This window comes from Malus sylvestris, chromosome 8, assembly GCF_916048215.2.
Source record: "Malus sylvestris chromosome 8, drMalSylv7.2, whole genome shotgun sequence".
Lineage (NCBI taxonomy): Eukaryota > Viridiplantae > Streptophyta > Magnoliopsida > Rosales > Rosaceae > Malus > Malus sylvestris.
Window position 1 is genome coordinate 29,159,364 of NC_062267.1, and position 23,320 is coordinate 29,182,683.

General features: G+C 38.4%; 4 protein-coding genes across 6 annotated transcripts in view; all 4 read left to right on the forward strand.

Annotated features, from left to right (window-relative positions):
• Positions 1-23,320, forward strand: part of LOC126631712 (serine carboxypeptidase-like 45) — a 70,674-nt gene that overhangs the window by 39,175 nt on the left and 8,179 nt on the right. The gene's annotated exons all lie outside the window — the stretch shown is intronic.
• LOC126631710 (serine carboxypeptidase-like 45) lies at positions 8,438-11,242 on the forward strand. Of its 2 annotated transcripts, none has more exons than XM_050301836.1 (10): positions 8,438-8,810; positions 9,003-9,101; positions 9,240-9,335; positions 9,442-9,534; positions 9,649-9,719; positions 9,808-10,089; positions 10,175-10,290; positions 10,473-10,571; positions 10,675-10,792; positions 10,885-11,242. In XM_050301836.1, the coding sequence occupies exons 1-10, from the start codon at positions 8,555-8,557 to the stop codon at positions 11,041-11,043; spliced, it is 1,389 nt and encodes a 462-aa protein (XP_050157793.1). In that variant the 5' UTR covers positions 8,438-8,554; the 3' UTR covers positions 11,044-11,242. The 2 variants fall into 2 exon arrangements, with proteins under 2 accessions (XP_050157793.1, XP_050157794.1); XM_050301837.1 differs by having other exon boundaries at positions 10,476-10,571.
• LOC126631715 (uncharacterized) lies at positions 11,779-13,102 on the forward strand. The gene is made up of 2 exons (XM_050301850.1): positions 11,779-11,866; positions 11,948-13,102. Exon 2 carries the CDS (start codon positions 12,025-12,027, stop codon positions 12,892-12,894), a length of 870 nt encoding a protein of 289 aa, XP_050157807.1. The 5' UTR covers positions 11,779-11,866; positions 11,948-12,024; the 3' UTR covers positions 12,895-13,102.
• On the forward strand, positions 19,015-20,838 carry LOC126631714 ((+)-neomenthol dehydrogenase-like). 2 transcript variants are annotated; one of them, XM_050301848.1, is made up of 4 exons: positions 19,015-19,158; positions 19,259-19,505; positions 19,848-19,922; positions 20,129-20,838. In XM_050301848.1, exons 1-4 carry the CDS (start codon positions 19,139-19,141, stop codon positions 20,678-20,680), a joined length of 894 nt encoding a protein of 297 aa, XP_050157805.1. In that variant the 5' UTR covers positions 19,015-19,138; the 3' UTR covers positions 20,681-20,838. The 2 variants fall into 2 exon arrangements, with proteins under 2 accessions (XP_050157805.1, XP_050157806.1); XM_050301849.1 differs by lacking the exon at positions 19,848-19,922.

Sequence of the window (23,320 nt, forward strand, 5' to 3'; positions counted from 1 at the left end):
AGTTTGCTCTCACTTCGAAAACCCTCTCACCTCTCTTTCTTCCTAGCACTCGCACCACTTTATACTCATATTCTGGATCTCTGGAACCTGAGGAAACTAAATATAGCTTTGCATGCACCATCGGTGCACTGTGAGTGCAGTGCCCAGTGAACCCGAGAGCTTGAACTCTCTCGAAAATTCCATCTCAGGTATGTTTAAATTGTTCCCTTGGTTGTAGTCTATCTGTGGTGACCTTTGAGCCTGAGTTGTGATTCTAATCTCTGCATGCATACCTTAGGTGTTTATTTCCAGAATCCGACGAATTTCGAAATCGAATTTCCGACCTCTTCTTCACGGTCAAGCTGTGGTGGCTCTAAACTAGGTATAATCTTGTTTTCCCTTCTCTCTCAGCATCATTTTATGTTTAAACTTCCTATCTTTACTTAGTTTTAGGACCAAATCGGAATCGGGACGAATACCGATCAAGTTTTCTGGCGTCCTTCCTTCCCTGTTAGCAGTGCATGTTTTTGTTGATCATGAGTCAATATTAGGGAAAAAGGGAATGTAAATAATAGGAGTTCTTTTTTATGTAGGTTTGTATTAAAGCTTTTGTTTCCTTGTTGAACTTTGATTGTACATGTATATATTTCAAAACAAGTAATACAAGAAATCATTCCGTAAAAGTTCTATTTGGTATCAGAGCTAGAGTCACTGGGGCTAGGCATGGCTTCCTGAACAGTGGGTGTAGCCGCAGCAAGGGAGGCACGACCTCCACTGGACCCGGCTGCTCCACGCTCATTGGCACGTAATTTTTTCTTTAACTCTGCGAACCAATCAGGCACCCCATGCTTAGCAAAGCATGTATCCTCAGTATGACGGGTTTGTCCACATAAATTACACTTCAAATCATCTTTATTTTCTCGGTTGAAGGGACGAGAATTTAAAGATTAATTAGAAGAATTACTAGAACGATTTGTACCAGCTGGTCGAGAGATCATTGCCATGGACGGCAACCCTCCTTGATTGTTACTTCCACCCATCATGGTAGCATGTCATTGAGCTTCACGTCGAACAACCGAAAACACCTCCTTAACAGAAGGTAAGGGTTGAGTACGTAAAATATCACTACGCACTTTATCAAACACATCATCCAATCCCGCCAAAAAAGCATACACACGATCAATCTGAATTTCTTATCGAAGTGTCTTGAGATCTATAACACATACCATCTTGATTGGTCTCCGTTGATCTAACTCCTGCTAAACAGACTTGAGATCAGCATAATACACACCAACTGGCCGACCCTCTTGACGGAGTTTGAACGATTTAACCTTCAATTCATAAATCTGAGAAATATCTGACCCATCATAGTAGGTCCGAGCTACCTCTTCCCATACTTCTTTAGCAGTACGTAGGTGAATGAAAAAACCCATGATAGTAGGTTCCATGGAATTGATCAACCACCATTTTACTATTGCATTCCCTGTCTCCCACGTCTCATACTCAGCACTAGCCTCAGCAGGCTCATTGGTACTCCCAGTCACAAAGCCCTTCCTACTGCGTCCAGCGATGTGCATCTCCAAAACCTTGGACCAAAGAGGATAATTTGATCCATTTAACTTCATGGTATTGGGTACAACAGACGCATCACTCTGAATGACGACATGAGTCACTACTTGATTATTGGTTGAGTTACTGCCCTCTAACCTCATCACGCCACTGCCTCCTGAGTCCATTCGGTGTTGCTCACTAAATCAGCACAAAACCAACACGATACTACGTACACGCAACCACACCACACAAAAAAACTGTGCAGAGAAGTCGGCGCACACACAGCCAAATAACCACCCACGGCCCACACTGTTTTCTGCAGAAATTTTGCAGAAAAAACGCAGGCACCCACGCACAGCGGAACGCACTAAGGTTTCGGCAGGCTCTTGTTAGAATTTGTTGACTCGTACTCGGGGTGCCTCATCGTCCGACACAGGTACCATGGGACATATTCTCTTAGCCTCCGAGAAACAGCACCATACAGGTTGGATTCTGGACTCTGGGGCAACGAATCATATGACATATGATAAAAATATGTTTCAATACATGACTACATCTCACAGGAAAAATATATCAACTGCCAATGGTACTTTGGCACCTGTGTGTGGTGCCGGCACTGTGCATCTCACCCCGTCACTTCCCTTACATCATTGCTTGCTTGTTTCGTCTTTATCCCATCACTTGTTATCCATACCACAGGTTACTGAACAATTGGATTGTGTTGTTCTAATGTATCCGTCCTTTTGTCTACTTCAGGATATTCAGACCAAGGAGATAATTGGGCGTGGCACTAAGAGAGAGGGGTTGTACTACGTGGACGACGTCGTTTCTGGCAGAGCTAATGCAGTTTGCGCGTCCCGGTCTAGTAATTTACAAGCAGTGTGGTTGTTGCATCATCGGTTAGGCCATGCATCTTTTGGGTATTTACGGCATATGTTACCTAGTTTATTTAGTGGAATAAATGAATCAGACTTACATTGTGAAGTATGTATTCTTGCTAAAAGCCATCGTGCTTCTTTTCCGCCTAGTATGAATAAAAGAGCTTTACCGTTTGAACTTGTGCATTCTGATGTTTGGGGACCATCTCCGGTTGTTACTTCTTCTGGGATTAAGTGGTTTGTTACGTTTGTTGATGATTGCACTCATATGACGTGGCTATATGTGTTAAAAAATAAGAGTGATGTTGGTATGGTATTTCGGAGTTTTTCTCAAATGCTTCGGACCCAATACTTCTCTGTGATTAAAGTTCTTCGTTCTGATAATGGTGGTGAGTATATTAATCGTGAGTTGTCAGAGTTTCTTTGTGAACAAGGCATTCTCCATGAAACAACCTGCCCCTATACTCCACAGCAAAATGGGGTGGTTGATCGGAAAAATCGCCATATCTTAGAAACGGCACGTGCACTACTTCTGAGTGCGTCTGTTCCTAAGATTTTTTGGCCTGAAGCTGTTACTTATGCCGTCTACGTGATTAATCGTATGCCCTATCGGGTGGTTAATTTTCGAACTCATTTTCAAGTCCTCACTCAACATGTTCCAGTGGTGTCTTCTCATACTCTCCAACCCCGGGTCTTTGGGTGTGTGGCTTATGTGCATATTCAGAAAATTCATCGCACTAAGTTGGATCCGTGTGCACTTCGCTGTGTGTTTGTTGGTTTCTCCTCTCATAAAAAAGGATATAAATGTTATCACCTTGCGACTCGTCATATGTATGTTACCATAGATGTGACCTTTTCTGAATCAGAGTATTTTTATGCTCCCGTATCTTCATCTTCAGATCACCAAGGGGAGAGCTCTAGTGGTGATCTGAAATGGTTGAACTTGGAAGGAATCCCTGTGGTTGATGCCATGCATAATGGGGCAGTGATCATACATGTCGAGAGTGATAAATCTGCAACTGTTAGTGATAAATCTGCAACTGTTGCCAAGAGCAGCCTGCAGACTGTTGCCGAGAGCAGCCTGCAGACTGTTGCCGAGAGCAGCCTGCAGACTGTTGCCGAGAGCAGCATGCAGTTAGGACAGGTTCCAGATGAGAGTGATCTGAAGTCAGGATAGGTTGTTGTCGAGCCTACTGATGTAACCCCCTCTCTCTCTAGCTCCACAGTGCTGCCCAATGAATATTCTCTGGATATACCTGAGGTAAGTATTGTGGATGATTATGTAACTAATATAAGTAATGATGTAAATACATATAAGCTGCCACCGAGACAAAATCGGGGTGTGCCACCTAACAGGTTTTCTCCGGAAGGCAAAGTGAAGTATCCAATAGCCAACTTTGTCTCATGCAATGGTCTTGCACCAGAGCGCAAGACTTTGGTGGACAATATGGAGGCTACTCGAGTACCAACCCGTGTGGAGGAGGCTCTAAAGGATCCAAAATGGGCAAACGCAATGGATGAAGAAATGTTGGCGTTACAGAAGAATAATACCTGGGAGGTGACGTCTTTACCAGAGGGAAAAAAAACAGTTGGCTGTCGGTGGGTGTTCACTGTCAAATACAAAGCCGATGGATCAATCGACAGGTACAAAGCAAGGTTGGTAGCTAAAGGATACACCCAAACATATGGTGTAGATTATCAAGAAACGTTCTCTCCGGTTGCCAAGATGAATACGGTACGGGTTCTGATATCTTTAGCTGCTAATATGAACTGGCCATTAAAACAGTTTGATGTGAAAAATGCCTTTCTTCATGGGAACTTTGAGGAAGAAGTATATATGGATTTTCCTCCTGGGTACAGTGCTGGTAGAAGTATCGGAGTATGTCGGTTGCGTAAGTCTCTTTATGGGCTTAAGCAATCGCCTTGTGCATGGTTTGATAGGTTTACTCAAGTTATGAAAAAGATTGGGTATTACTAAAGTCATTCTGATCATACATTGTTTGTCAAACGGAGACAGAAAAAAGTGACGGCCTTAATCATCTATGTAGATGACATGATTATTACTGGGGATGATTGTGATGAGATTTCAAGGCTGCAGAGAAATCTTGCGGCTGAGTTTGAAATGAAGAACCTAGCGGATTTGAAGTATTTTCTTGGAGTCGAAGTTGCTCGATCTTCAAAAGGTATTTTCTTGTCACAACGTAAATATGTTTTGGATTTGCTAAAAGAAACTGGTATGCTGGGATGTAAGCCAGTTGATACTCCTATTGTTGAAAAACATCATCTATGTTTGGATCTGAATCAGAAATCGGTTGATAAGGGGAGATATCAGAGACTTGTAGGGAGACTAATTTATTGGCTCATACACGACCAGATATTGCCTATGCAGTAAGTGTAGTAAGTCAATTTATGCATTCACCGAGTGAAGATCATATGGCTGATGTTATGCGTATCTTAGCTTATTTAAAGTCTGCACCTGGAAAAGGAGTTCTCTATCGGAAGCATGGACATTTGAGGATTGAGGGGTTCACGGATGCTGATTGGGCAGGAAGTGTAGGTGACAGACGGTCTACTTCGGGATATTTTACTTTTGTAGGAGGCAATTTGGTCACATGGAGAAGTAAAAAACAGAAGGTAGTATCAAGATCCTCAGCTGAGGCCGAGTTTCGAGGGATGGCTCACGGCATATGTGAGCTTCTCTGGCTTCAAAAACTTCTTGAGGGTCTTGGGTTCAAGCCAAAAGAGACCATGAGACTATACTGTGATAATAAGTCAGCGAGAGATATAGCTGATAATCCGGTACAGCATGATAGAACAAAACATGTGGAAGTTGATCGACATTTTATTAAAGAGAAACTTGAAAGGAAGATTGTGTCGATCCCATTTGTGAATTCAGATGAGCAACTTGCAGATGTTCTAACTCATGCAGTATGTAGTTGAGAGTTTGATGACTCACTTGTCAAGTTGGGCATGTGTGATATCTATGCACCAACTTAAGGGGGAGTGTTGATCATGAGTCAATATTAGGGAAAAAGGGAATGTAAATAATAGGAGTCCTTTTTTAAGTAGGTTTGTATTAAAGCTTTTGTTTCCTTGTTGAACTTAGATTGTACATGTATATATATTTCAAAACAAGTAATACAAGAAATCATTTCGTAAAAGTTCTATTGTTTTCAGACCACCCAAAGCACCCACGGGCCTTAGGCCCATATTTTGGACCAGCTCAGAACACCAAAACCAACCTTTTCGGCTATTAGGCCTACGGGCCGAGAGTGTGGTTATGCATGTGCCGTGTGTGTATGTGTATGTGTGTGCAGTACTGAGTATGTGTGGTGTGGGCTGCGATATGGGTGTGTGCGTGTTCTGTGTGGATGTGTATGTTTAGTGCATATGGTGTGTGTGTGTGTGTGTGTGATGTAGTGCATGCGTGTGTGTTGTGAATGTGTACCGTGTGCGTGTGTAATGTGCAAGTGTGTGCTGTGCACGTGTGTACATATGTGTGTTGTGTGTGTGCATGCCGTGCATGCGTATGCATGTTGTGCATGTGTATGTGTATGTGTATGTGTGAATGTATCATGTGTGTGTTTAGATGGTGTAAGGTGGTGTGGGCCGTGTGTGTGTGTGTGTAGGCCGTATGTGTGTGTCCAGTGCGTGTATGTATGCCGTGAGTGTGTATGTGGTGTGGGTTTTGGGCATAAGCCCAAACCACTTCCTTTATTCCTAACCTATCCAAACCCAAAACCCAATAGGTTCTAACCTTATTTAACCTAAACCTAAACCTTAATCCGAATCCAAACCCAAGACTCGTTTCCATTTCCTGGAATTCTATCGTTTGGGTAGTTTGATTAATTGTGCCATTTATGTGCTTAGGGACAATTATTGTGACGTTTCCATCTTTGCTAGTGGCGCAACTTTTGGCGGCTAAGTACTGTGAGTGGACCACCTTCAAAAATTTCATGTTTTATTCATAGAATTGCATATATAAATAGCATGCCTTACAGATTGATTGATTTGAGGAATACTTTACAGGAAGCATGATGATTTGATGATGATTGATTAGATATATATTTTGAACTATTTTCATTATATTGTATTTTCTATAGAACCCTCATTCTGGTAGACTATCTGATCGATGACGATAGGATGCTAAGAATGTGTTTCAAATGATTTTCGAACACCTCTTCGTAGTATAGGGGATCGATGAACCTATGCTACGAAGTTGTATTTTAGAAAACTGTTTTGTGCGTACCTAGTGAACACCATGCCGCCAGGTGCGAGGACTTGTAGTTGGCAGAGGCCTGGAGAAATAATCCCCAGTGGAAGGCTGAGGGACCACGGAGACTGGCATTGGGCCGGGAGGGAGTTATCTCATGGTGAAGGCCATAGAGATTTAGGTGCAGGCATTGGGCCGAGAGATATTATTATTATTCGGTGCACTCACTAGCAACACAACTTGTGTTATGCTTCCTGATATGATTTCTGAGATTGATTTGCAGATAGATATATGAATTGTTTTTATGGCATGCTAAAGGTTTTGAGAAACCTATCACTTATTATTTAGTAGTTTTCATCATATTAACTGTGGGGGTTAGTATGTTCATAACTATTTTGTTATTATTATATATATAAACTTGGTCCACTCACCTTTGTTTTGCGCCCTCATTCAGGACTTACAATCAAGGCACGTAATCCCGGCATCAAGACACTTTCGCAGCAGTATCTTCAAATCCTCTCGGGGCAGGACCCACTTCTTCATTCATTCAATTTTATCTTAATTCTTTTTAGTGATTAGGTTTAGTTGTATGCTCTGAACACGTTCTCATATTGTTAATTCATTGTATTTAAATTTATAACCCTTATTTATTTCTTATTCTTAGCTTTTGTATCAATTAATGGCTTTCGTCACCCTCGGGTGTCGGCCATCACGTGTCTATCCTAGTATTCGGGGAATATCAGGGTCGGGGCGTGTCAACCAGAATCAATTATCCACGTATTATTCATAACAGAGGCATAAACCTTTAAAGCCTTACCATTGTTACCTATATTAGTAGAGGCAGACACTTCCGTAACTATATTTTCAGAATCTACCTTCACATCGGCAAACGAGGTACACGTGGTCGCATTCTCATGTCCGAGTTGGTCAAATCGATTTGGAGTACAAGTCCAGATTGCCATTCCCAAGCAATTTTAATCAATACGTTACCCAGTGATCGGTAGAGCCCAAATTTCCAAGCAAACCAAGCCCAAGAAGCTTCAATTTGCACGGGCCAACAAGAAAGATAGCCCAACAACAATTAAAAATAACAATAATCCACAAAACCAAAAAATCAATTCCTTGTCGTGTGGGCCTGAAGCAAAAGACCCAATTTTTCAATGTTTATATTTTGTCCCTTTGCCCTTTGTCCAGAGTTGTCTTCGTGCGAACGAAGATTTGGGAGAAAAAACAAAACACTGCAACCTGGAGCAGCAACATGTATGTGTGGGTGAAGATGAAGACAGTTAGGGTTTTAAATGGAGATGGTGATACGGCTGGTGGTGTACGATCCGTGTTGTCGAGATTTGGTAACTCCTCAGACAACAGGACGGTGCAGTCAATGTGGTGGTTTCAGATAAGAGAATAGTTGCACTGGACTCGGGGTCAGCAACGACGGAGTCGCTCGCTGGTCGGACGGGTGCGATGTGCAACTAGCAGCGCGGCTGGTGGTTCTCGGGTCAGCAACGACGGCGTCGCTCGCTGGTCGGACGGCGCTACACAACTGGCTGCGCGGCTGATGGTTGTGGTTCTGCGTAGAGCGCACTGTGTTTTTTTTTTTTTAATTTCCTCTAACCTAGGCTCTGGTACCAAGAAGAAAATGCTTTGAATTGATCATATATTCTTCTCAATAAGAGGAACATATAGGTGTACAACCCTAACATAAAAGGAAAGAAAACTAATTACAAGTGATTACATGAGGATACACGGGATTACATATCAATTAGGATCCTACCTAAACTACAAAAGTCAACAAATTTGTCTTACACAACTTAGCCAGCTTGGTACCAGACAAAATCGAGATAAGATCTTTATATACTTGTACCATCCCACACCACAATTCATAATTGAAGCTCTCTCTCTCTCTCTCTCTCTCTCTCTCTCTCTCTCTCTCATGATGCAGCCTCAACGAGGGAGTATCGTTGTCGTCGCCGCAGTCTTTGCAACTGTCATCCAAGCGTTTTCCACGGAAAACTCCCTCCAAGAAGCTGATAAAATCACAAGGTTGCCTGGTCAACCACAAGTCAACTTCCAGCAATATGCAGGATATGTAACTGTGGATGAAAAGCAAGGGAGATCACTTTTTTACTACTTTGTTGAAGCACAAACTGATCCTGCTTCAAAGCCTCTTGTTCTTTGGCTCAATGGAGGTGAGCTTCCATCCAAATCCATTTTCAAATATAATATCTACCGGAAAAATTTCATGCGTTATTTGTTTTTGCTCTTACTGCTTCAGCCAACTTAGCGAGGCCTATATTTGTAACATTTTATACATTAATGAATGCGTGTTGCGTAGTACAATTACGAACCAAAAAACTGAGCTTTGTGAGTTTAAAGTGAAGGTCCTGGTTGTTCATCTGTTGGAGGAGCTTTCATCGCGCACGGACCTTTTCTACCAAGCGGAGACATTTTACTCAAGAACGATTTTAGTTGGAATAGAGGTAATTAATCCATTAAATTATAGTTTTAAGTGATCACAATTGTGTCACATTCGTTCTTAGTTAGATTCTGCTCCCGATTATTCTCGTAACATTGATACTAATTACGATGGATTTTCTCTTTTTATATAATATTTGCAGAAGCAAATATGCTATTCTTGGAGTCACCTGCAGGAGTAGGCTTCTCCTACTCAGAAAACAAATCATTCTATGGCTTCGTGAACGACGATATCACAGGTTTTCGCTTCATATGACTTTCTCAATCCTCATTCAACCAACAAAATATAACCCGAAAATAGTAAACATGTACATTCTGATCATGTTCCGATTCTCTTCTTTTTAGCACTAGATAATTTCGAGTTCCTTCGGCGCTGGTTCCACAAATTCCCTGAGTATAAAAATAGGGATTTGTTTATCACAGGACAGAGCTATGCAGGTAACATTATTTACTTGTAAAACCATCATTTCTATCACTACTGACCAATTAGAAAACTCAAAAGGTACAAACTTACGACACGCTTCTAAAAAGTTCCATTTTTTTCACTGCCAGGCCACTATGTTCCACAGCTTGCACAACTCATTATCCAATCAAAACTGAAGTTCAATCTGAAAGCAGTAGCAGTAAGCAAACGAGAATCGAAAAAATGAAGTGACTTTGGAGTTGATGTTTTCGACTAAGATGTCATGCTTGAGCTGTTTTTGCTTGCAGATTGGCAATCCTCTTTTTGAATTCAATACTGATATCAACTCACGAGCAGAGTACTGGTGGTCTCATGGATTAATATCAGATGCGACCTTCGAAAATTTGACTTCAGTCTGCAACTATTCTGAAATTTTTAGACAGGAGGTAATTCGTGGTGGTCCACTTAGCCCTGCTTGTGATGCAGTAGCGAACCAATTTGAAAGAGAAGTCCCTGGACATTTGATCAACCAATATGACGTTACCCTCGATGTCTGTTTATCATCCGTCGAAGCTCAGTCTTTCCAACTGGTAAGCCTTGGCATTTTCTCCTTACATTTCTTTCGAATTCTCCACGTTAATATACAAACTTCCAACTCACCGATCACATCTGCAGCGAAAAGCAGTGAAGATAAATGTCTGTATCGGAGATGAAACAGTTACATACTTCAACCGACCAGATGTACAGGAGGCGCTTCATGCCCGAGTCACAAATTGGACAATTTGCAGCAAGTAATCATCTCATCTCATTTGAATCACTGGTGCACATAAGCGTAGTAGGTTCCGAAGATGAATCAAAACATGAAAAGAATTCCAATTATATTCCAAACTACTCGAAGATCGAAGAAATGTTCCTTGTGCAGCAGTTCTTTTTTGTTTAATGTGCTTCTAACTTTGATTATCCTCTTTTACAGCAGAGGTGTCATCCAGTATGACTTGAAAAACCTGGAAACACCGATCCTTCCAGTTTTAGGTGACCTTGTCAAGTCTGGAATTCGGGTTTTGATTTACAGGTGATGAGTCTCACCATTGTACAAATCAAAACTCTTGCCATCTTTGATAATCTTAGTCTTTTAGAAATTGTCCTTAAAAGTTTATCTTACATGTTTTCCACAGTGGAGATCAAGATTCTATTATTCCACTAACGAGTACACGGACACTGGTGAACGGATTGGCAAAGGGCTTGGGGCTACAAACGAATGTGCCTTACAGAGTCTGGGTTCAAGAAAAACAGGTCGGTTCGTGAATATAATATCAGTGGAAAATTCGGACTATCTACTTGTGGTCTTAGCAGTTTTTATCCTTTATAAATTTTTAACTTTTCAGGTTGCTGGATGGACACAAGTATACAGTGACGTTTTATCTTACGCTACCATAAGAGGAGCAGGCCATGAAGCTCCAATTTCGCAGCCAGAGAGATCACTACTTCTGTTTACCTCATTTCTGAGAGGAAAGCCACTGCCAGAAGCCTTAAGTACAAACTGATCAAATTGCAGAAATCAAGAAGAAACATATATATTGTTGTAAATAGGTGGGTATGTTTGCCCACATGCATACAGTAAACTTTTCATATACTTAATAGTGTAATTTGTTTGCTTTCAAAGTAGTTGCTCTATAAATAGAGCATTACGAGTATTCAAAAGATAAGAGCAAGAAAGAAAGAAAAGTTAGAATATTTTCAGTATCTTGTTCTTAGCAATGGTTATTTCTCTAACTTTTGCCTATTTATAACACGTTATCAGCACGACTCTCTAACCATTTCTCATTTCTCTTCGCCGAAAGAAAAATGTTTCCTCCAACGATTTTACTGTTCTTCTTCTTCCTCTGGCTCACCTGCTGGATATACCCTCGCGAAGAATTGTTTGCACCATGCTTGCTTTTAGTTCTTAACATAACAGTTACTTATATCTTTGATTTCTTGTTTGGTGTAGCTCCTTATTACTAACCCAATGTTTATTTATCTTTGTTGCGATCAAAGATGGTGTGGTATCATCGCCCATCTTGGACTGCAAATTTAATTTTACTGCAAATTTTAGGTGGAGCGGTATAATCGCCCACCCTACCATGCATTTTTAAATTTGCCTGTTATTTAATTTTATTGCAATTTTAGGTGGTGTGGTATAATCACCCACCCTGCTCTGCATATTTAAATTTTTCTGCTGATTGAGTGGTGCAGAATAATCGCCCATCCTATGTTATTTCGATGAGAATGGTGCAGTACAATCGACATCCTCATTCATCATGTAAATCTCGAGCCTGAAGTTTTGAGTGCTTATCATTTTGGCTTGAAAATCAAAATGAAAATTTTGTAAGAACCAGAAGTTCTAACAATATATTCCTCCAGAATACATATTATTGCAAGTTCTTACACGCCTCATTTTTGTTTCAGAAAAGAAAATGGCGAACTTGGCAAAGCTTGATTTTGTTGCCCTGGATATTACTGGAAAGAGCTACCTTACCTAGGTGATGGATGCCAAGATCTATCTGGAGGCAGGAAATCTTGGGGAAACCATTAAGGAGGATAACAGTGCATCCTTTCAAGATCGGGCGAAGGCCATGATCTTTATCCGTCAACACCTTGATGAGGGACTGAAGAGCGAGTACTTCATGGTTGAAGATCCATTAACCCTTTGGAAAGCACTGAAAAATAGATATAATCACCAGAAAACGGTGATTCTTTCAAGGGCTCGTTATGAGTTGACTCACCTAAGGATTCAGGATTTCAAAACGATGGCTGAATACAATTCTACAATGTTCAGAATTAGCTCCCAGTTGAAGCTCTATGGAGAAACAATCACTGAGGAAGATATGTTGGAAAATACTTTCAGCACCTTTCATGCCTCCAATGTGCTCCTGCAGCAGCAATATAGAGAAATAGGCTTTACTGAGTACAACCAGCTGATATCTGTACTCCTTGTAGCAGAGCAAAACAATGAGTTTCTAATGAAAAATCATCAGTCTCGACCTACTGGATTAACACCATTCCCAAAAGTGAATGATGTTTCCCTTGAAGGGAATACCATATCCTTTCATGGCAATAATTACAAACGAGAACGTGGCCACAAGCGAGGTCGGTGGAACGGGAATGGCAAGAACCATGGTATCCAGTTTCACAACCAGGTTCCAAGGTATAATCCAACCCCGAGCTTTAAGATTGCAAATCACCAGAAAGGCAAAGCTCATATGAACACTCCTAGAAATCCTAAAGGAGTTTGCCATATGTGTAGTGGCAATGGGCACTGGGCGCGTACCAGTCGCACCCCAAAACATCTAGTGGATCTATATCAAGCCTCCCTCAATGAGAAGGGTGTCGGGACCATTCCTCGACCAGGCTAAACCGATGGATATAACTGATACAGTGTTCGATTTATCAGGGGAATTGAACACAAACCACCTGGATGTTTCAGACTTTATTATTGAAAAATGGAATGAAGTGTATGGGTCCAAGTGAATCATTTATGTTTGATGTACTCTTGTTATTTGTACTTGTGATTTAATGCTCACATTTTCAATTCAATAAAAGTAGTATTTCAGTATGAATAAACTGCTTTTAACAGTAATTTCCTTACTCAGAGAGCATGGATAAAAATTATAGTTATTCTCAAAACAAGAGCAATGGCGGATATTTTTGTCTTGCAGACAACGCAACCACGCATACAATACTTTGAGATCGAAAGTGTTTCTCAAACTTGATACTTGCAAAAGTAAAGGTAACAACAATATCAGGGCAATCAGATGTAATTGAAGGCTCAGGAAAATCCCAGATTATGTTACCAAATGGAACAATATTGTCCATACAAAATGCGTTGTACGCTACTCGATCCACTATAAATTTGTTGAGTTTTAAAGACATATGTCTAAATGGATACCGCATTGAAACAAAAAGTGCAGAAAATGTGGAATATCTATGCATTACCTCCAATGATACCCAGAAACGTATATTGGAGAAGTTGAGTGGTTTATCGAGTGGATTGTATTATACATACATAAAGACAATTGAGGCATATACTGTTATGAACCAGAAGTTCATGGATTCAAAAGTTTACATGCTTTGGCATGACCGTTTGGGTCATCCAAGATCCACCATGATGCGTAGGATCATTACCAACTCTAATGGACATCTATTATTGAGCAGACAAATTACTGTCTCAAATGATAACCCTTGTAAGGCTTGTTCCTAAGGGAAGTTGGTAACTAGACCATCACAACTAAAGGTTGATGCTGAATCCCCATCATTTTTGCAAAGAATTCAAGGGGATATTTATGGGCCCATTCAACCACCTTGTGGACCATTTCGATATTTTATGGTTTTGGTTGATGCATCTACCTGATGGTCACATGTTTACCTATTGTTTACTCGAAATGTAGCTTTTTCGAGACTTCTTGCTCAAATAATTAAGTTGCGAGCACAGTTCCCAGATCACCCCATTAAGTCAATCCGACTTGATAACGCTAATGAATTTACGTCTCAGACCTTTGATGATTACTGCATGGCACTGGGCATTGATGTTGAACACCCTGTTCCTCATGTCCATACTCAAAATGGTTTAACAGAGACGTTTATCAAGTGGCTTCAATTAATAGCTCGCACTTTGCTTATGAAAACAAATTGCCAGTTTCTGCGTGGGGACATGTTATCTTACATGCTGCATCATTGGTTCGATTGAGACCCATAGCCAACCACCAATACTCATCAATACAACTCGTGTTTGGGCATCAACCAAACATTTCACATTTACGAGTTTTTGGTTGTGTTGTTTATGTGCCTGTTGCACCGCCACAACGCACTAAAATGGGACCTAAGCGCATACTGAAAATTTATTTGGGTTTTGATTCACCATCTATCATTAGATATTTGGAACCCTTGACAGGTGATATGTTTACAGATCATTTTGCGGATTGTTATTTTGATGAGACAGTCTTCCCGTCATTAGGGGGAGAAAAGACCGTTCCAGAAGAACGGCAAAAGCTGACATGGGTTGTTCCCACCTTATCTCATTTTGATCCTTGAAGCATTCAATGTGAAAATGAAGTGAAAAAGATCATTCACCTTCAAAGTATTACTAATCAACTGCCATATGCATTTAATGATGCTTTGAAAGTGACAAAGTCACATATACCAGCTGCAAATGCACTTGCAAGAATTGATGTCCCTGTTGGACAAAATAAAGTGGCAGCGAGTGATTCATCTAATGCACGCCTGAAGCGTGGTAGACTCCCAGGTTCAAAAGATTCAGCTCCTCGAAAGAGAAAAATGAGGGCATAGTTGAACCCAAATGGAATCATTCAAGAAAAGAAAATGAATGATAAATCCACAATTCATGATTCTAAAAAAGAAAATGTTCTTGATGAGACATATGTCCCTGAAGAGACAGAAGTACATGAAAGCAAAGAAATTTCCATAAATTATGTATGTACTAATGAATTGTGGGATCGAAATGAAATAATCATCGACGACATGTTCGCATTTGCAGTAGCCACTGAAATTATATTAAGAGATGACATTGAGTCTCGCTCTGTTGATGAATGCAAACAGAGACAAGATTGGCCTAAGTGGAAATATGCAATCCAAGCAGAATTAAATTCCTCAAAAAAGCGAAGTGTTTTTGGAACGGTAGTCTAAACCCTGCCTGGTGTAAACCCAGTGGGTTACAAATGGGTATTCACAAGGAAATGCAACGAGAAAAACGAGATTGCAAGATATAAAGCACGACTCGTTGCACAAGGTTTTTCACAAAGGCCTGGAATTGATTATGAAGAGACATACTCTCCTGTAATGGATGTAATTACGTTCCGTTAATTAATAAGTTTGGTAGTTTCAGAAAAACTTGACATGCGACTTATGCATGTCATCACTGCGTACCTATATGGAGAATTAGATACTAACATATATATGAAAGTCCCAGAAGGACTTAAGTTGCCTGAAACAACTAACAAACGACGAGGTATGTTCTCAATTAAATTAAGGCGATCATTATATGGGCTGAAACAATCTGGACGAATGTGGTATAATCGTCTCAGTGAGTATTTGATCAAAGAAGGATATACCAACAATGGCATATGCCCTTGTGTGTTCATTAAGAAATCAAATATTGGATTTGCTATAGTGGCAGTATATGTCGATGATATGAACCTAGTCGGAACCCCTGAAGAGATCAATAAAACTGCTGAATATTTGAAAAGCGAATTTGAAATGAAAGACCTTGGGAAAACAAAATTTTGTATCGGCCTGCAAATCGAGCATTGTGCTAATGGAATTTTGGTCCATCAATCAGCTTACATTGAAAAAAATACTGAAGCGATTTGGCATGGACAAGGCATATCCACTTAGCACCCTAATGGTCGTTCGTTCTTTGGACGTTAAGAAATATCCATTCCGTCCAAAAGAAAATGATGAACTGGTCTTTGGTTTAGAAGTACCATATTTGAATGCAATAGGTGTTTTATTGTATTTAGCACAATGTACTAGACTAAATATAGCTTTTTTCAATCAACTTGTTAGCAAGATGTAGCTCTGCTCCAACAATTCGTCATTGGAAGGGAGTCAAAGATGTATTGTGATACCTTCGTGGAACAACATACATAGGTTTCTTCTACTAAGAAAAATCCACAAATGACCAGATTTTTGTTGGATATACAGACGCTGGTTTCCTTTCTGATCTGCACAAAACCTGTTCACAAACTGGATATGTGTTCACTAATAGAGATACATCAATTTCATGGCGCTCAACAAAACAAACATTAGTTGCTACATCTTCCAATCACTCGAAAATAATTGCTTTACATGAAGCAAGTCATGAATGTTCTTGGTTAAGATCAATGATCAATCACATCCGGAATTCATGTGGTCTACCTTCAAGGACAGACACTCCAACTGTCAGACATGAAGATAATGCAGCCTGTGTTGCCCAAATGAAGGAAGGATTCACCAAGGGCGACAAGACTAAACATATATCTATAAGATTTTTCAATGCATATGAGCTTCAGAAGGCTAAAGTTATTGAAGTTAGACAAATCCGTTCCAATGAAAATCTGGCATACTTGTTCACCAAATCTCTACCAAAGTGTACATTTCAGAAGTTAATGCAGGGAATTGGATTACGTCGGCTTACCAATTTGAAGAATGCGGAATCAGGGGGAGATACAATTCAGGGGAAGCATCCATGATACATGCATGTTGTACTCTTTTCCCTTCGATTAGGATTTTTCCCACTGGGTTTTTCCTATCAAGGTTTTAACGAGGCAACATAAGCATGCTTAACACCATATCAACAATCTGGGTAAAGTTGTATTATTTTTCCTTCCCTACGGTTTTTTCCCACTGGGTTTTTCCAAGCAAGGTTTTAACGAAGCAACTGATGTTGATATGTGGGCATCCAATGGGAAGTGTTGTAAATAAGTGGGTATGTATGCCCACATGCATACAGTAAACTTTTCATATGCTTAATAGTGTAATTTGTTTGCTTTCAAAGTAGTTGCTCTATAAATAGAGCATTACAAATGTTCAAAAGATAAGAGCAAGAAAGAAAGAAAAGTTAGAATATTTTCAGTATCCTCCTATTTCTCTCTTATCTGCAATCATTTTGTATTAGTGTAATATTTTGCAACAACCTCGCACTGTCCCTAGCAAAGGTTATTTCTCTAACTTTTGCCTATTTATAACATATATTCATTTCTTACACAGAATTATTGAGTGAACAAATTGCAATGTTTTAAAAGACGCTAGGCGCTAGTCGGACGGCGGACTGGGGCCTAGCACCTAGGCGAGTAGGCGGATTAGACGGATTTAAGTAAATCTACTATATTTCATGTAAATAAGTGTCTGTTTATACTTAAAATATATGTAATTTCATCAAAAACTACAAAATAGAATGACATATATATTATGAAATATTGGAACATAATGAAAACATAAGGAACAAGCATATAATGTGTGTTTATTTAAGTATTCAACAAGTATCTTACAATTTATTGAAAAAAGTAAAATGTAAAATGAAATTTATCTATTTTCTTCTTAGTGAGGCGGGTGCCTATGCGGGTCTGGACGAGCTAGGCAGGTGCCTAGGCGGTCTAGGCAGGTGCCTCAGCAGGTCTAGGCACCCTTTCTTAATTTTCAAACGCCTAGGTATTAATCGGGCGGTGACCACAGTGACAAGTTGTGAGCAAATCGGTATACTCATGAGAACAAGAATGTCAGTTTTAATTAGCGCTTTTTCTATGCATCAATAAAGACATTCAGAGGAATGACATGCAACATCCGAATAAAACTTCTTCCATATTTTAAAAAGAGTTTAATTGACACTCCAACAGAAATCGAAATTGTACGTCTGAGTTGTTAACAACTTTAAGGATGTTTCTCACCCCGCCCCGGTTGATTGTTGTTAGATTTGTCAAAATTTCGAGATTCGTGTCTTAAATCAATTAAACTAAATTAACCTAACGGTAATCAATGGAGTACTTTAGGGGTGTGACGTTTAAACAATGACAAAATAAACGATTAAATGATATCGTATAAAAAAATGGGGGGCTTTTAAAGATTATATCTTCAACCTTTTAAGATTATAATTTATTATGATATTCCTCATTATATATTTATTAGCAAAAGTGATCTTATAATGAAAGAAATTAACTACATATATTTAAAACAAGAAAAAAATAATGTAGCAAGAAAAAGATTTTTTTTTGGTAAAGTGTAGCATGAAAAGAGTCTAGCTAAAAAGGTCCAGAATGGTTACCCCCAAATAAAATTCATAATTAAAAGATATGTCAAGGTAAGGGTCGAACCCATGCTATGTAACTAGAAAAACTAGCATCAGCCAACTCTGCTATATGTGAAGGTAGGGGTCGAACCCATGCTATGTAACTACAAAAACTAGCATCTGCCAACTCTGTTATGCGCCTATGAGAATTTTGTTAATTATGTTTACGTTTTATATATATTTCCAGGCCCCATAAAGAGGGCCCTGTGCGGTTGCATAGCTCGCACACCCTCAAGGTCGATCCTGATGTATTGGCTCATGTTTTTAGCATATGGAAAAATTTCTTCATGCACAGAGAATCAAATTAATTGGATATTTTGGAATATGTATTTACAAATAGTCAACACTAAAATTCCAATTGTCTTTGCTGATGGTTGATTTACACGAATGAGGATCCTCTTCGGATAATCTTTGTAAGGATTCCGGAGATATGTAAATTGTGTTTGTTCATTATATATCGTACGATCAGAAATTATTTTAAAAATTTTATTTAAAATTAAACACAAATAATATCTGAAAAAAATTAACCACACAATGTATAATAAACAAATATGATTAATGATTTATCGGGATTCTTTTTTTACATCACAAAAATTTTGGATGACGTGGGCAATTGCATCACCCAGAGTTCTTTTCATTGTGCAAAGAAAAGTCCACTTTCTTCTAGAAACAGCTAGATCCTACTTCCGTAGTTGGAAGATGCCAATGAACAATTTTCTTCTAATTTTTATCTTACAAAACAAAACTCAAACACTATATAAGCACGCAAACGATTATCTAACTACCGACTGATCAACCCGATCGATATCGAATCATTATCAATGGCAGAAGCAACAAAGCGGTGGCCACTCCATAACAATTTCTCACTCTTTGTTTTTGTTTCTTATTTTGTTGTTAATTTGTTCTGAATTTGGTGTTTGTTATGCGTGTGAATTTTTCAGGTATGCAGTTGTGACAGGGGCAAACAAAGGAATAGGATTAGGGATTGTCAAGCAGTTGGCATCAGATGGAATGACAGTGGTCTTAACAGCTAGAGATGAGAAGAGGGGTCTTGAAGCTGTTGAGAAACTCCAACAGTCCGGCTTGGCAGGTGAAGTGGTTTTTCATCAACTTGATGTGGCTAACCCTTCAACCATTGCTACTCTCGCGGAGTTCATTAAAACCCAGTTCGGGAAACTCGATATCTTGGTACGATCATAGCTCATTTCTTAAAAAGTTTTTGTCTTCGAAGACTGCTTTTGGGCGTAGCCAAGTTTTTATATTAGATTAATTAGAATATCGCTCGAATCAAATAAAGTTTCTCTAACTCATTAATTAGATTAGTCGCTGGACTTTTAGGGTTTTGCAGTGTAGCATACTCCGGCCTCAAAGCTGGCTCTATAAATGGCATTGGATTTTCAGTTAGTTATAAGAACATCGAAGGATCTACCCAAACTGACCCTTTTATTTCCATTTTCTAGAATTTCTTACTTTTCAATAGTTTGAGTTGCTGAAGTAAAACAAATATTGAAAGATTTGTGCTCTGCACAGGTGAACAATGCGGGGGTAGGGGGGGGATCCATTGTGGATGCTGATGCTTTTAAAGCTGCAGTAGTTTCTGGTTGGGTAAGTGTTTGACATAATTCTTCTCACAAGGCCACCTTTTGTGGCAAGAAATGGACCGGATAACATACTAGCCATTTTACTAGGAAATTAAATGATTATGTGTAATATTATTCTGGACGATTTTTTCACTGTGATAGATTGATGACTGATGTGCATATGCAAACTGTAAATAACAATTTTTCTTGTTTGGGGCGTGTGTGATGCAGAAAGAAACAACTGATTGGAATAAAGTGATGACTGAAAATTATGAGTTAGCAAAAGAATGCGTGCAAATAAACTATTACGGTGCTAAACGAACAACCGAAGCGCTTATTCCACTCCTCCAGTTATCCGAATCACCGAGAATTGTTAACGTTTCATCCTCCACGGGCAAGTTAAACAAAATACCTAGTGACAGAGTTAAAGGAGTTTTCACTGATTTCGAGAACCTAACAGAAGAGCGAATAGACGAGGTGCTAACTCAGTTTCTAGAAGACTTCAAGGAGGGTTCACTTGAGAGCAAAGGCTGGCCTTCTTATGTGTCTAGCTATATACTCTCAAAGGTAGCAATGAATGCATATACACGTGTTCTAGCCAAGAAGTACCCCGATTTTCGTATCAATTGTGTATGCCCCGGATTTGTCAAAACAGATATAAACTTCAATTCCGGCCTCTTGCCTGTCGAAGAAGGTGCATCAAGGGTTGTGAAGTTGGCATTCCTGCCCAATGATGGCCCTTCTGGCTTCTTCTTTTCTCAGAATGAAGTGACAGATTTTTGATTGAAGAAGATTTTATATTATAATGCAAATGTTGCCAATGTATGTCCTTTATTTGGGTAGCAGCTTGAACTTGTTAAGTATACTTGGAACAATCTGTTGTAGAACAGTGGATTTCCACTCAAATAATTAAAGAATAGGCAAGTTGCCCTTCAACTGTATGCCGAAGCTTGCTTCACTACTACAATATTAGCTTTAGGTGTCGGACGATCCTGGTGGTTAATAAGTCATTTTGACGGATAAAAGATATCCGACACATAATTTATTTACTGTCGGATTAAAGTTACTTTCTATCGGATATATCCGACAGAAATTCCTGGCGGATTTTTCCTGGTGGATTTAACCCTCAGTATTTTTGAATTCTTTTTTTTTAATATTTTTAAATATTCTGGCGGTTTTTAAGTTAATGGTGGCGGTTATAACCGACAGAAATTGACTATTTTATTATTTTAGTTTCTGGCGGTTATTATTTTATTATTATGACGGTTATAACCTACAGAAATTGACTATTATATTATTTTAAAATGTTATATTGATTAAAAATAAATAAATAAATGGTTTACATATTTTTTTTTCACTCACGGTCCCGTTACCTAATCTTTGAATGTTTTTTTTTTTGCAACTTTTTACACATGCTATCTCGGAGTATATACAAACATATTTGACTGTTGGATCATTGAAACTAGTTTCGTAGAATGCATACCCTATCAAATTGATAGATTTAACAAACACTTAAGAGTTAATGTTATACTTCCATTAAGTATACAAAATTATCCACTAGTGTAAATATTTTAAATTGAAGATCGAATTTGTTCAATGCATTCTTATACGGTCGAAGAGTGTAGCTGTAAAAAATCATCAAAATCGGAGCTAAAATAATCGTTAAATTGTGATTTTTCGTTCATAACCGTCGAAAACTTTTGTTTTGTTACCTAATCTCTGAATGTTTGTTTTTTGTGATTTTTTACGTATGCGATCTTAGAGTATATATAAACATATTTGACGGTTGGATCATTGAAACTAGTTTTGTAGAATGCATATCATATCAAATTGATAGATTTAACAAACACTTAAGAGTTAATGTTATACTTCCATTAAGTATAAAAAATTATCCACTAGTGTAAATATTTTAAATTGAAGATCAAATTTGTTGAATGCATTCTTATAGGGTCGAGGAGTATAGCTGTAAAAAATCATCAAAATCGGAGCTAAAATAACTGTTAAATTATGATTTTTCGTTTATAACCGTCGAAATCTTTTGTTCTGTTACCTAATCTCTGAATGTTTGGTTTTTGTGATTTTTTAGGTATGCGATCTCGGAGTATAAAAAAACATATTTGATGGTTGGATCGTTGAAACTAGTTTCGTAGAATGCATATCCTATCAAATTGATGGATTTAACAAACACTTAAGAGTTAATGTTATACTTCCATTAAGTATAAAAAAATTATCCACTAGTGTAAATATTTTAAATTGAAGATCGAATTTGTTCAATACATTCTAATAGGGTCGAGGAATGTAGCTGTAAAAAATCATCAAAATCGGAGCTAAAATAACCGTTAAATTGTGATTTTTGGTTTATAACCGTCGAAAACTTTTATTTTGTTACCCAATCTCTGAGTGTTTGTTTTTTGTGATTTTTTTGGTATGCGATCTCGGAGTATATACAAACATATTTGACGGTTGGATCGTTGAAAGTTTCATAGAATGCATATCCTATCAAATTGATAGATCTAACAAACACTTAAGAGTTAATGTTATACTTCCATTAAGTATAAAATATGATTTATCCACAGTGTAAATATTTTAAATTGAAGATCGAATTCATTCAATGCATTCTTATAGGGTCAAGGAGTGTAGCTGTAAAAAAAATCATCAAAATTGGAGCTAAAATAACCGTTAAATTTTGATTTTTGGTTTATAACCGTCGAAAACTTTTGTTTTGTTACCTAATCTCTGAATGTTTGTTTTTTGTGATTTTTTACGTATGTGATCTTGGAGTATTTACAAACAAATTTGACGGTTAGATCATTGAAAAAAGTTTCGTAAAACGTGTATCGCATCAAAACGGTAGATTAAATAAACACGTAAGAGTTAATGTTATACATCCATTAAGTATAAAATAAGATTTTGTGGTATCCACTAGTGTAAATATTTTAAACTGAAGATCAAATTTATTCATTGCATTCTTATAGGGTCGAGAAGTGTAGCTGTAAAAAATCATTAACATCGGAGCTAAAATAACCGTTAAATTGTGAATTTTCGTTTATAACCGTCGAAAAATTGTTCCGTTACGCAATCTCTGAATGTTTGTTTTTTACAATTTTTTATGTATGCAATCTCAGAGTGTGTACAAATAAATTTGACGGTTGGATTGTTGAAAAACGTTTCGTAGAATGCATATCGAGTCAAAACGGTAGATTAAACAAACACTTAGAGTTAATGTTATATTTCCCCATCAAGTATAAAATAAGATTTTGTGTTATCCACTAGTGTAAATATTTTAAATTGAAGATCGAATTTATTCATTGCATTCTTATAGGGTCGAGGAGTGTAGCTGTAAAAAATCATTAAAATCGGAGCTAAAATAAACCGTTAAATTGTGATTTTTCATTTATAACCGTAAAAAACTTTTGTTCCGTT

Coding starts and splice junctions, on each gene's coding strand:
- LOC126631714 (XM_050301848.1), top strand. CDS start 19,139: ATGGCAGAAGCAACAAAGCG. Junction 19,506..19,847: donor TCGGGAAACTCGATATCTTG/GTACGATCATAG, acceptor TGCTCTGCACAG/GTGAACAATGCGGGGGTAGG. Junction 19,923..20,128: donor CTGCAGTAGTTTCTGGTTGG/GTAAGTGTTTGA, acceptor TGTGTGATGCAG/AAAGAAACAACTGATTGGAA.
- LOC126631715 (XM_050301850.1), top strand. CDS start 12,025: ATGGATGCCAAGATCTATCTGGAGGCAGGAAATCTTGGGGAAACCATT.
- LOC126631710 (XM_050301836.1), top strand. CDS start 8,555: ATGATGCAGCCTCAACGAGGGAGTATCGTTGTCGTCGCCGCAGTCTTT. Junction 8,811..9,002: donor TGTTCTTTGGCTCAATGGAG/GTGAGCTTCCAT, acceptor TTTAAAGTGAAG/GTCCTGGTTGTTCATCTGTT. Junction 9,535..9,648: donor CACAGGACAGAGCTATGCAG/GTAACATTATTT, acceptor TTTCACTGCCAG/GCCACTATGTTCCACAGCTT.